The 12,755-nt window shown below is 41.3% G+C and overlaps 1 protein-coding gene across 5 annotated transcripts in view; it reads right to left on the bottom strand.

Moving 5' to 3' along the window:
* Positions 1–4,016: 4,016 nt before the first annotated feature.
* WIPF1 (WAS/WASL interacting protein family member 1) overlaps positions 4,017–12,755 on the bottom strand; it is a 119,158-nt gene continuing 110,419 nt past the window's right edge. For all 5 annotated transcript variants that reach the window (XM_064586729.1, XM_064586731.1, XM_045868552.2 and 2 more), the window contains 3 exons: positions 11,770–11,982; positions 10,917–11,030; positions 4,017–7,065 (listed from right to left, as the gene is read on the bottom strand). In XM_064586729.1, the coding sequence (XP_064442799.1) occupies positions 7,010–7,065; positions 10,917–11,030; positions 11,770–11,982 (383 nt within the window). In that variant the 3' untranslated portion in view covers positions 4,017–7,009. The remainder of the gene's footprint in view (positions 7,066–10,916; positions 11,031–11,769; positions 11,983–12,755) is intronic.

Consider the following 12,755-nt stretch of genomic DNA (forward strand, 5'->3'; position numbering starts at 1 on the left):
TTTTCAAACACTTACCAGTAAGAGAAACATGTAAAGGCATCCCCTGATTTTCAAAAATTTGCACTAGGCCACTTCACTTTTACGAAAGAACTACATTAGTACCTGTTTTTGCTAACCGAAAAAATCTGAGGAAGATTTTTGCTTTTAGGAAAAAAAGGCAAAATGTGACAATAGTGTTGTGTTTCTTTTGCAGCAATCCATCGTAGAAGCAGCACATCCCAAAACAGTAAGAGTAGCCCCACCAAGCTCCTTCTGGAACCGCACTCAGCATCTCAGCGGCAAGCCAATGTAGCTTTGAACTGTCTGAGAGCGTCTGTGTTGTATCTCCATTTATTTTGTGCATCCATTAGCGGGTGTGTTCTAAGGTACCGGAAAAGCCTAAGAGAGGTTATTTTGGGGGGTCTGAGAATGCTTAAATATTTTTCCATGTAAGTTACTGGTAATTGCTCCTTTGCTTTAGGCCATTTCAGTTTAGGAAAGTTTTCATAGGAGTGCTCTACTTTCGGGTAATGGGGGAAACCTGCAGCTGACTGTAACTCCAGAGATAGACACGGAGGACCCAGTGCTCAGAGTGCAGGGAAACGAGGCTGTGGGGAAGACAGAACGAAGACAGAAGGCTGTGGGGAAGACTCTAAATTATGTGTCCCAAGAAGCCTTCAGTTATAATTGGGATGTCAGAAACAGGGGAATCCTTGAGGTTTTTTTTACAAATTAAAAAACAAAAAGATATTATTTATTGGCCATCAAAACTTTTTCTAAATATTCACCCCTCCCCAATTTTCCTGTAGGTTTAAAATTTTTGTTTAAGATGTTTTATTTATGAGAGAGAGAGAGAGCGCGCACAAGCTAGGGGAGGGCAGAGTGAGAGAGAGAAGCAGACTCCCCACTGAGCAGGGAGCCCGATGCGGGGCTCGATCCCGGGACGCTGGGATCATGACCTGAGCCGAAGGCAGACGCTTAACCGACTGAGCCACCCAGGTGCCCCTAGGTTTAAAAATTTTTTTAAAAAAGCAATTTAATTCGCCCATTGAGATGAAAGAAGAAAAGAAACCAAATAATTCCTTAAGGGGGGGTTGGATTATAAAGTATTCCCTTTCCCTTCTTCATAGAAAGCTGTCTCTTGGGCGCCTGTGCCTGGTGGGAGCAGGGGGCTGCCTCCGTACCTGCCACTCAGAGACCATTGGCCAGAGACAGTTGTGGTGGGACACTGGTTTGATTATGGTGAGGCCGGCACACTGTAACTCTTCAATAAAAACTTATTGAATGGGTGAATGAGACAAACGACTGATTCCAGTTTAAACAAATGAGGCCAGTTTTGAAAGCAATTTTTATTCCTAAGACTGTTGTAATTCAGTTTGATCAGACTCTTCTGAATGCACTGAAAATTCCTTCCTGAATATGGCCTGGGTTTGATGGTGAAGGGATTAGGAAATAGAATGGAACGAACTTTCGAACGAACTTTCACCGAGCACCTGACCTATGCCCGTTATTTTGCCTGGTGTTTTGTATATTTATTTAAGCTTTGTAACCATTTTGCAGTTGAGGCAGCTAGAGCCCAGAGAGCTTAAACACCGTGTGGTGGCAGAGCTAGGATTCAGATCCAGGTGTCCTGGGCTTGTCCTCTGACTCTGGGACATGTCATTTGGCCTTTTCTTTCCAGCAGATGGGAAAAACACATGAAGCTGAGATTTGTGCTAGAGGTGGAAAGGATTGTCAGGAAGGGAACGTGGTGAGGTGACCAGCCAGGCTGCTTGTTTGTCGGTGCTGTGTGATTTGGGGTCTTACATTACTCGTCTGTCAGACCAGGAAGTGGGGCTAGATGACCTGCAAGTGGGGTGACCACACAGCCCAGTTTGCTTTGATTTGTGCCATTGTGCCAAAGCAACAATTATTAGCTGCCCTATATGGAAGGTTCTTTCCAGGTCTTACTTTCTGTGATTTCAAATGGAATCTAATAATTTCCCTGATGACTAAAGCAGCATGAATTTTCATTTTCCAGGCCTGCCAGGTATAAGGGACTGACTGACATCATGTGAGTTGACCTTTGTGTGGAGGTTGCTTTGTATTTATTATTTTTTTTATTAATGTATATTATTTGTTTCAGGGGTCCAGGTCTGTGATTCATCAGTCTTACACAATTCACAGTGCTCACCATAGCACATACCCTCCCCAGTGTCCATCACCCAGCCACCCCATCCCCACCCCCCTCCACTCCAGCTTTGCATTTCTGTTAGGGATAGTCAGCCTGCTGTTGCTTCTTTCTTCTAAAAGTACACTAGGAAATTTCCTTCCAGTCAGTTTGGCTCCGGTTAATCTGGGATCATTAGATAAGTACTTGTGTCCTATTTTGACTCAGATTGGCTACCACTTACTGAGTACTAGAGTGAGTCAACATACTGAGTGCATGATCTCATTTTTTAAAAATTTAAATTCAGTTAATTAACATATAGTGTATTATTAACTTCAGAGGTAGAGGTCAGTGATGCATCAATCTTATATAACGCCCAGTGCTCCTTATATCACGTGCTCTACTTAATGTCCATCACCCAGTTACCCCATCCCTCCACCCCCTCCCCTCCAGCAACCCTCAGTTTGTTTCCTATGATTAAGAGTCTCTTATGGTTTGTCTCCCTCTCGATTTGGTCTTATTTTTCCCTCCCTTCCCCTATGATCATATGAGTGAGAGCATGTGATAATTGTCTTTGACTTATTTCGCTTAGCATAATACCCTCTAGTTCTACCCACATTGTTGCAAATGGCAAGAGTTCTTTTTTTTTTTTTTGGCTGAGTAATATTCCATTGTGTGTATATATATATATATATATATATATATATATATATACCATATCTTCTTTTTTTTTTTAAGATTTATTTATTTGAGAGAGCGAGAATGAGAGAGAGAGAGAGTACATGAGAGGGGGGAGGGTCAGAGGGAGAAGCAGGCTCCTCGCTGAGCAGGGAGCCTGATGCGGAACTCGATCCCAGGACTCCGGGATCATGACCTGAGCCGAAGGCAGTCGCTTAACCAACTGAGCCACCCAGGCGCCCTACCATATCTTCTTTATCCATTCATCTGTCAATGGACATCTGGGCTTTTTCCATAGTTTGGCTATTGTGGACATTGCTGCTAGAAACATTGGGGTGCAGGTGTCCCTTCGGATCACTACATTTATATCTTTGGGGTAAATACCCAGTAGTGCAATTGCTGGGCCGTAGGGTAGCTCTATGTTCAACTTCTTGAGGAACATCCATACTGTTTTTCAGAGTGACTGCACCAGTTTGCATTCCCACCAAAAGTGTAGGAGGGTTCCCCTTTCTCCGCATCCTTGCCAACATCTGTCGTTTCCTGTGTTGTTAATTTTAGCCATTCTGACTGGTGTGAGGTGGTATCTCATTGTGGTTTTGATGTGCATTTCCCTGATGCCGAGTGAAGTTGAGCATTTTTTCATGTGTCTGTTGGCCATATGTTGCATTATCCCATTTAATGTACTTGTTAATGTTATGAGACCGTTAACTTACCTTGTGGATAAGGAACCTGAGGCTCAGAGAAGTTTGCAACTTGCAGGTAAGAGATGGAGGCAGGTCTTCCTAATCTCTTAACCATTATGCTTGTATTAAGATATGTACACATGTGCGAGTGCACAGCAGATAATTTAAAAAATTATCAGGCCTCCTAAATTCCCATTGGCCTTTCCTGTGTTTATCAGTGTCAGTGCTAGTCCTGGTAGTTTTCTTGCCCGTTGTTCCCACCATCCGTCTTTACCTTAGAGTAGAAGCATCTGCCTCAGGTAAACAGACAGCAGACTCTGACTTAGGATGCAAGTTCTCAGGAAAAACAAACAAGGGATTAGAAAGTGGGTGTGTGGAACCTGCACTAGGGACTGATGCTACCTTCCCCTCCTGTTTTTCTTTGCTCTGGACTTGTCTTTCTTTACCAGAGTAGAACACAGAAAACAGACATTTGCCTTTTCATTTGCATTTATATAGACAATACTTGAATAAAAACCACCAGTTGACACTCTTATCATTCTGCTTTTATTCATTGTCTGGCTAACTCACAAAGACACAGATGTCTAGGGTAGTCTCTACCCCACCATTTAAACTGTCCTGATGACATAGATTCCAAAATGTGCATGTTTACATTGTGCAGTGGTATGAAAAACATTTGTTTTCCTTTACTGTCCCTGACTACAAACAGGGAAAAATTAATTTCATGCCAAAAAATGTTGGGTGCTTTAACATTATCATCCCATTTCTGCTACTAAAATAACAAAATTGGTATTACAAGTTAAAATATAAAGGCCTGTTTTTACAAATATGCAAATAATCTGCTACTTAGACATAAAAAGTCGATTTCTTTCAAATCACAAAGTAAGGCACCATTGGGTTAAACATTTCTCTCGGCTTCTACTAAATAAAATGCATAGTGAAATAAATACTGAACACTGAATTTTAATACTGTAATATATTTCAATATAAAATGATATATGAATGTTAAAATACTGTATTGCATCTTGAATACATTTATCTGGAAATATTATGGAAAAAAACCCCAAATGTAAGCCCTGATTTTAGGAAGAAAATATTCATTTTGTGATTTGCCATAGTTGAAGATTTTAGCATAGAAATTATTCAGTTTTGGATGCAATTAGGTTGCCAACTTTCAAAGAAAGGGTATAGGTGTATTAATGAAACATTGACTTAAATACATTCTAAAACTTCTCTCTCCTGGATGAACAGCAACTTTGAGCTATGACTGTGTTTCAGACCTTAGGATGGTACCTACAAAGTTGGGATATACAAGGAAACTGGCCATGATTACTAGCCCTCATAAAATTCAGACCCAAAATTCTTTGGATCGGACTTCTCTGCCATATTTGCTAGTAAGGCCAGATTTCCACTTTTTCTGAAGTGGCTCATTAGGCTTTATCATAGGGATTTGTATCAACTGTTCATACCTGATCAAAGAATCCCAAATAAAATGATGTTGCTATACTACCTGAAAAATTCTTTTTGGAAATACTTAGCCAAGTTTGTTATACCTTTATATTTCTTGAGTCCCTTTGGGCGAAGAGCCCCAAATGACTATATGAAAGACAGATGAATGGTAGAGGAGATGGGGGGAAAAACCAAGTTCTCTAACATACTAAGCCCAGGACTTTGGCAAGGAAAGTTATAAAAATACAATATATTCAAATGGGCCACTTCATGATTTATTAGATATCCCATTTATTAGAACTCTAAGTTCTTTTGCTTTTATATAAATGAAACAATTATTTATTCTATAAATAGGAATGCTTCTTTCAAATTTTTCTTTGGGTTGATTTCTTGTTAGCATCTCCCAGTAATACATGAACAATACACTGAGACCATGATACAAAGTTTAGGTATACATATACATATGTGGTTGTGTGCTTTTAAAAAATAAGTAATGGTAATTTTAAACATAATCAACCATATAAAACATCTAAATGGAAATATTTTTTTTTCCAAATCTATAGCTAGATTTAAAAGTCCCAGTAAAGTTTTGTAAACAAAATAATACCAAAAAAAGGGCAAGCCTGGCTCATCCCTATGGTCCTTTCACGGAGCTTTATTTGCATAGATCCAAGGCAAGTGATTCTCCCAGATACAGTCAAGACAAATTCTCTTCAATTTGTAGTAGCAATCTCTCTCAACCCCATACACATCAAGATTTACACTTTTACAGTTTGCCCATCAAAACCTGCTTCCTTCCTCCACGTTTCCAATTGGCTACCTTTTCCTGACTTTCCCCCATAGCTACAGGGCCTACGAGCCTCCCTGGTGCGGAGATGCATGCTGGGCGGCAGAGGAATGAGTGTAAGGCAGGGGTCCAATGGACAGGTGAACTCAAGGCAGCTGGCTCTGAGTCCCCAAGCCCCAGCTGGCTTTCAGTTTCTTTCTAATGGCTTTATTCCCCGTGACCGTAAACCCTGTTAGATCCATTTCTGACCTTGGTATTGTGAAGCAACACTTGGATACATACATTAAGGAAAGACGGGAAATAAGGGAGCAAAATCTAAGGTCAAGCTGTCTGCCGAACAAGGTGTTAGGTCCTAACTTTATTTTTAGTTACTTTTTGAATTGCTCAAGCTCAACTTGCCTTTTTTGTTTTTGAAACAAGAGGTTTCTGCACTAGCCTGCAGCTTCTAGACCTGTGCTGTCCAAAACAGTAGCCACCGGCCACACGGGGCTGTCGAGCGCTTAAGATGTGACTAGCCTGAATGGGGATGTGCTCTCAATGTAGGATACACACTGGATTTTGAAGACTTAGTACCAAAACAGAATGTGACATAGCTCATTAATAATTGTTATACTGATTACAGGTTGAAATGATAGTAATTTGGGTATTAGGGTTAAATAAAATATATTAAAATTAATTTCACCTATTTTCCTCTTTTAACATAGCTACTAGAAATTCAAAAACTATATGTGGCTCACATTGTATTTCTGTTGGACAGCTCTATCTAGAACTTATCTCAGACTGCCAAAGATTGGACATCCTGTAATTGAAAAATTTTATGTGAGCCCTGAATGCAGCAACTTGCTTAGGTGGTTCCTGGAATCAGACAGAAAGCCAAGCATGCAAAAAAGGCATGGAAGCAAATAGCTCTCAGGAACTTTAATATTACAGTCTGTAGCAAATTAGCTGTGATTGTTTGAACTTGGCTGGTTGAAAGCTAAGACACAATGCATTTCTGCCTCCTTGCCACAAAAGCCTCCTGACCCCTAAGCAGCCAACACTGGCGGGCTGTAGCTGAAGCAAGCAAGAGCTTTGAGAATATACACAATATAAAAAGCTAGGTGCATTTCTTTACTGCATTCCCACCCCCACCCCCAACACACACATATTCCCACCTCACCCTCCCTTCTTCCCTACTGCCAGTATGAAGGGGACAAGGGGAGACAAGGGGAGGAGGGTCTGCAACCCTTGGAGAGCAACAACAGAAGGAGCTCTTGGGCTCGGGTGGAGAAGAGCAGGCAAAGATCACCTTGGGATGGGAGGAAGTGGTGGAGCACCCCTTTCTCTTCGGTTGGATCCACCTTGATGAAAAAATAGACAAAATATAAATTTTGGTTAGAAAGCTTATGATCTCGCTGTACAAACTAAAGGATGGTTGCAAAAGTACCCACCACGTCACCCTTTATGACCAAGGCTATAAAGAACAGGATAAGTAAGAAGTGAAGGGAAGCAAGTAAGGATCTGACTGAACATTTCTAGAGAGGGATGACCCACCATTGGCTCCTGAGTACTTGTACAAAGTTAAGAAAATTTTTAAAAAAATTACTTTTCTTCTTACCACAAACGTAGTACATGTTTATTATAGATTTAGAAAATACGGATGAGCTAAAACAAAACAAAAACCCATCCAGAGGTAACCAATAACATGATGTAAACATTTTCCTTTCATTTTCTATATATAAACAGCTCCCTTTTTTCTTCCCCAAATAGGATCATATATAGCCAGTCTGAACATTTTTCAGAGCCGTTATTATTTATACATATAATTATAAAGGACACATTACATTCTGTTATATAGGTATGCTATATTTATCTAATCAATTCCCTTTTGTTGGACATTTAGGTATCTTCTAATGTCTAAACAATGCTTTTTTTGATAGTAACTATCCTAATGGCTGTGAAGTTGTATTTCACTGTAGTGCTATGTGTATTCCCTTAATGCTTAGTGATATCGAGCACCTTTTCATGTGCTTTTTTGGCAATAGGGGTATTTTCCTCAGAGAAATGTCTATGCAAGTATTCAACCCATTTTAAAAATTGGGTTTTTGAGGCTGAATCGTAGGCATTCTTTATATATTCTGGATTTTACTTTTTGGCCAGATATATAATTTGCAAATATTTTATTCCATTTCGTGGGTTGCCTCTTCACTCTGTTGATAGTGTTCTTTTAAAAACTACGCATATTCATGGGTATGAGTACTGGGTTTAAAATCCATTCACAGTTTTTTAAATTCATTTGTCCCATGTACATTTTTTTGAGGACCCAACAGGTTTTAGGCATGAAGCCGGGTGCTCAGACGCCGTGAGCAGATCTAGCAGGGGAGGAGGTAGAGGAAGACACTGGCGGCCCGTTCCCTTGCCTCTTCCTTTTGCCACCCCAACCATGTCTTTTCTTGGGCCCACACCTGAGGAAAGACCCATCTGGCTGGAAAGCAGTCATCTGCCGTGGAGCCTTGACCATCTGCTGATGTACCGTCAGCAGCTGGCGCCACGTGGGCTGGCCTGCAGAGCTGCAGTCAGGTGGCACGGCTCAGGGCTGCCTGGAGGCCCTGCCAGGCTGGTGCCCCACTTAGAGGCCAAGGCAGCTACAGGAGCAGAGCAAAACCACACGACAGTACTTCAGTTTTGTTACAGAGATGATCCAGACATGATCCATTAAGCACACAGAACGCTAGACGTATTTAAAGCAAATCCACAAAAACATTTTTGGGCACAGTGGACATTAATTCATCAGTTTAAGAAATATTTTTAAATGCCTACTACATTTCAGTTCGGGGCCACGTGAGGAAGATGCAGTAGTGAGCAGGACAGTTCCAGTCCTCGAGTCACCTTTAGTCTTAGAGACAGCAGGATGGGGAAGGGAAAGTGTTCAGCTATGAAATTAAGAATTTAGAGGAGGGGGGATGGTTCTGTTACCGACTTAAATATACAAAGAGCACTTCAGTGAGCTTAAGAATGCTTACAAGAAACCAGGAAAAATATTTAGAGTCTATACAAACAACTCCTTAAAGTGAATTCATTTGTTAGTGCCCCAAGAGAAACAGGCTCTTATGAGATAGAAGCCTCTCTTCATCACACACACACACACACACACACACACACACACACACACACACACCCCTCTCAAAGAGATCTGTCCCATGTGAAGACTTATTTTTCACTTTTGTATAGTTTTATTATAGTTATACCTTTTTTAAATTAGGCATCATCTAGGAATGGAGTATTCTCCATAAATGAGTTTTTCTAGTAATTAAACTTTTCCTTTCAAGCAGCAGTATTCTGTTTACTTCTGGCATTTGTCCATGGACATTTTCTTTCTTTTTTTTTGTTTAAGATTTATTTATTTATTTATTTGACAGAGAGAAACACAGCGAGAGAGGGAACACAAGCAGGGGGAGAGGGAGAGGGAGAAGCAGGCTTCCCGCTGAGCAGGGAGCCCGATGCGGGGCTCGATCCCAGGACCCTGGGACCATGACCTGAGCTGAAGGCAGTCGCTTAACGAACTGAGCCACCCAGGTGCCCGTCCATGGACATTTTCTTAAAGCATCTTCTAATGCTTGGAATTCTTCAGCAGTGGCACAGAGCACAATTTGACCTGTTCTTCACAACCCAACAGAAACTCCTGTGTTGTCCTGTGCTGTGAGACAAAGCACAATCCTGTCCCTGTCTGAGACTGCCACCTATCACATCTCCCTGAAGCCACTGATTTTGCTTCTAACAACCTTAACTTAAGCAGCTGTGAATCTGTTCTATGGCTGGGAAACATCCAACCAAAAATGATTTAAGAACTGTGTGCTAGGGCGCCTGGGTGGCTCAGTCAGTTAAGCGACTGCCTTCGGCTCAGGTCGTGATCCCAGAGTCCTGGGATCGAGCCCCGCATTGGGCTCCCTGCTCAGCTGGGGGTCTGCTTCTCCCTCTGACCCTTCCCCTCTCATGCTCTCTGTCTCCCATTCTCTCAGATAAATAAATAAAATCTTAAAAAAAAAAAAAAAAAGAACTGTGTGCTGAAGAGTCAGCAGGCTCTGCGTATGTGTAAGGAGCTCTGCCTAAGGAGTGAGGACAAGGCTAGGGATGCTGTGGCAGTTATCTGAAATGCTCAAATGCTTTTTCTCCACACATTTCTGTTTGGGAGTTTGGTTCTACATCTAAAGCGGTTACAAGTCTGAGCCTCATCACTGATCTGTGTATGTTTCATGCTGATTCTTTGTTCTAACCACTTATTGTCGCGAAATTACAGTTTCTCTATTTTTTCTTCTTGTTCACATTTTTGTTTCAATAGAATATTCACCTCTTTATGATTGCATATATATTTTAGCAAAACCCAGAAACAATCTAAATGTCCAATAATGGTAAACTAAATTGTTGTATGTCGACTTGATGGGATGCTATAAAATAAAAACCATGTGATAAAATGGGAAAGTATTTTACTAAGCAAAGTTATGTAAACCCCACCACCAAGAAACTGCACTCTATACTTATAATGATAAATCAATCAGAATTTTATGGATTAAAAATGAGCAGACCTGGTAAAATGAAAATATATGTATGCTATGTGGAGATTTTATAGACAGATTATGGGTATATTTAAAATTTTCACATAATGCTCTAAAAGCTATAATCATATTTATTTTATTACTTATTATTATTTTAGTATTTTATTTTTTTAAGTAATGTCTACACTCTACATGGGGCTCAAACTCACAACCCCAAGATCTAGAGTCGCATGCTCCACAGACTGACCCAGCCAGGTGCCCCTAATCATAATATATCTAAAATATCAAGGCAGTTACAGTGAGTTTTTGTTATAATTATTAAGACAATTTGATTAGTCTCAAAACTAGTAGGAATAGAAGATATTTGTTCTATCTTAGGAAGACCAAAATGCGGAAGGCTGTCCAAACAAGCAAAGCAATACAATTTAACCAGTTAGCAAACCAAAGTTCTGTTGAGCTCATAATGACACATTAAAATAATCGTTTCCCATATGCGTTCTGGATATGTCCGTTTTCCCCATCACCTGTGGAAGGGGAGTTTACCAGAATTTAGATGGCTCCATATGGGGTTCTCTGCCCCGCTCCAGGCAGCCCTCAGCTGTATATAACCCAGGCCGTTCAAGTATGAAGCCACCCAAAGCCCTTGCAGAAGTACTCACTCCGGGTTTCACTTCTCGCCAGTTTACTGGGATAACTTTTGGGCGTTGGTACGTATGGGTCTGGAGGTGGCAAATCAGAAATCGGATGGAAGTAGAACCTGCTTTCCCACTCATCTGAGGGAGAGAAACAAACAGCATCTTCGGTAACAATCTGCTACGAAGACTTACATAGTGAAAGGACAGAGAGAGCTGCAGAGATCACTTCTAGTTTTATGCCTAGAATTTTAGAGAAAACCCAGAAATGCAACAAATGTCACTGATCGGCGCATCAGTGAAATACGCTGGTCTGCAAATCAAAGCAAAGACAGATCCAAGTGACTTTAATTAGCGTGATTAGGACGCAGCCAGTCCCTCCCAGGAGCTGGGGGGCTAAAGTCTGAGATCCCTTTCTTCCCACCTGTGGGCCCACGAATAACCGCAACCCTCTCATAACAAAGGCAGAGGAAAGCCGCTTAATACCTGCAGACCATCGGGCCTCTTGCCCGAGCAAACTGTTAAGAAAGGCAGGTAAGGTAGGTAATAAGAGGATAAATGACAAAAATGGCATTTTTTTAGAGTTTTGGGATCTTCTAGAAAGTTAACCAAAATGAGACTCCAACAGAGAGAGAGGAAAACGATCAGCCTTTTTGAGAAGGGGAGGAGGGAGGATTATTACTTTTAATTTGAAATCATGGTGGTCTCTAATGGTTAGATACTTAGATCAGAGTAGAGCAGTGTGATAACAATGAGGTTCATAGAAACAAGAAATATTAATGCAAACACACAACGCACACAAATTTACCACTCAGTGGTTGCCCTGTAGCCTGTAAATGTTTCCAAGATCCCTCCCCCAGAGGAGGGACCCCCATCTCACCTTCACCTGAAGAGTCTTGGAAGCCATTTCTAATTGATGTTGATGGTGGAGGAGGGGGAGGTGCTCCAGCACTAGGCCTGTCGGGAGGAAGAGGAGGCCTGGGTCCACTCCTGGGATTATCTACTCCACTCCTGGACGGCAACTGGGGGGTGGCAGGCAGGGCCCGAGATGTGCTGCCATTTCTGCTTATTGGAGGGGGTGGTGGGAGAGGGCCTGGGACAAAAAAAAGGACAACATTTAGTGCAGTATCTTACATCTTGCATTACTATTATCATGTCACTGTCAATGTGCAGTTATTGAGTACCTGCTGGATGCATGCCCTATAATTAGAACTTACGGAGAAATAGTGGAAACTTTCTAGGAGATTTAGCCAAGCAAGGAGTAAGTACATATAAACACAGAACTGCACATATGTACACATGTTGATATTGATAGCTAAATGGCTGTTTTGGCTTTGAGTCAGTACTGAGATTAGAGATGATTCAGTTAGGTTGAGAACAGGTGATAATCTGTTTATACTGACAACTGTATCTTTTTTTTTTTTTTTTTTTTAAGATTTATTTGCGAGAGAGAGAATGAGAGACAGAGAGCATGAGAGGGAGGAGGGTCAGAGGGAGAAGCAGATTCCCCTGCTGAGCACGGAGCCCAACTCGGGGCTCAATCTCACAAGCCTGAGGTCATGACCTAAGCTGAAAGCAAGAGTCAGATACTGAACTGACTGAGCTACCCAGGCACCCTCAAATTTCAATTTCTTATTATAATACTAATAAACCATCATTTATTGAATGCTGTTACATGCTAGGAATTAAGATAACCACTACACATACTTATCTCGCTTAATTCTTACAGCAACCCTGAGAGGTGCAGGGACACAGGAGAGGCCTCTGGTATTGGAAGGTTAAAAACCTCAAGTCAGGTTTTGTCAAGACTCCAAATATGTCAAATTCTAAAGCCCACACCCCTAACAATGAAGCCAAGCCACCTCT

The sequence above is a fragment of the Mirounga angustirostris genome, unplaced genomic scaffold (assembly GCF_029215605.1).
Source record: "Mirounga angustirostris isolate CCGP_5_RB_7025 unplaced genomic scaffold, mMirAng1.0.hap1 SCAF_3, whole genome shotgun sequence".
NCBI lineage: Eukaryota > Metazoa > Chordata > Mammalia > Carnivora > Phocidae > Mirounga > Mirounga angustirostris.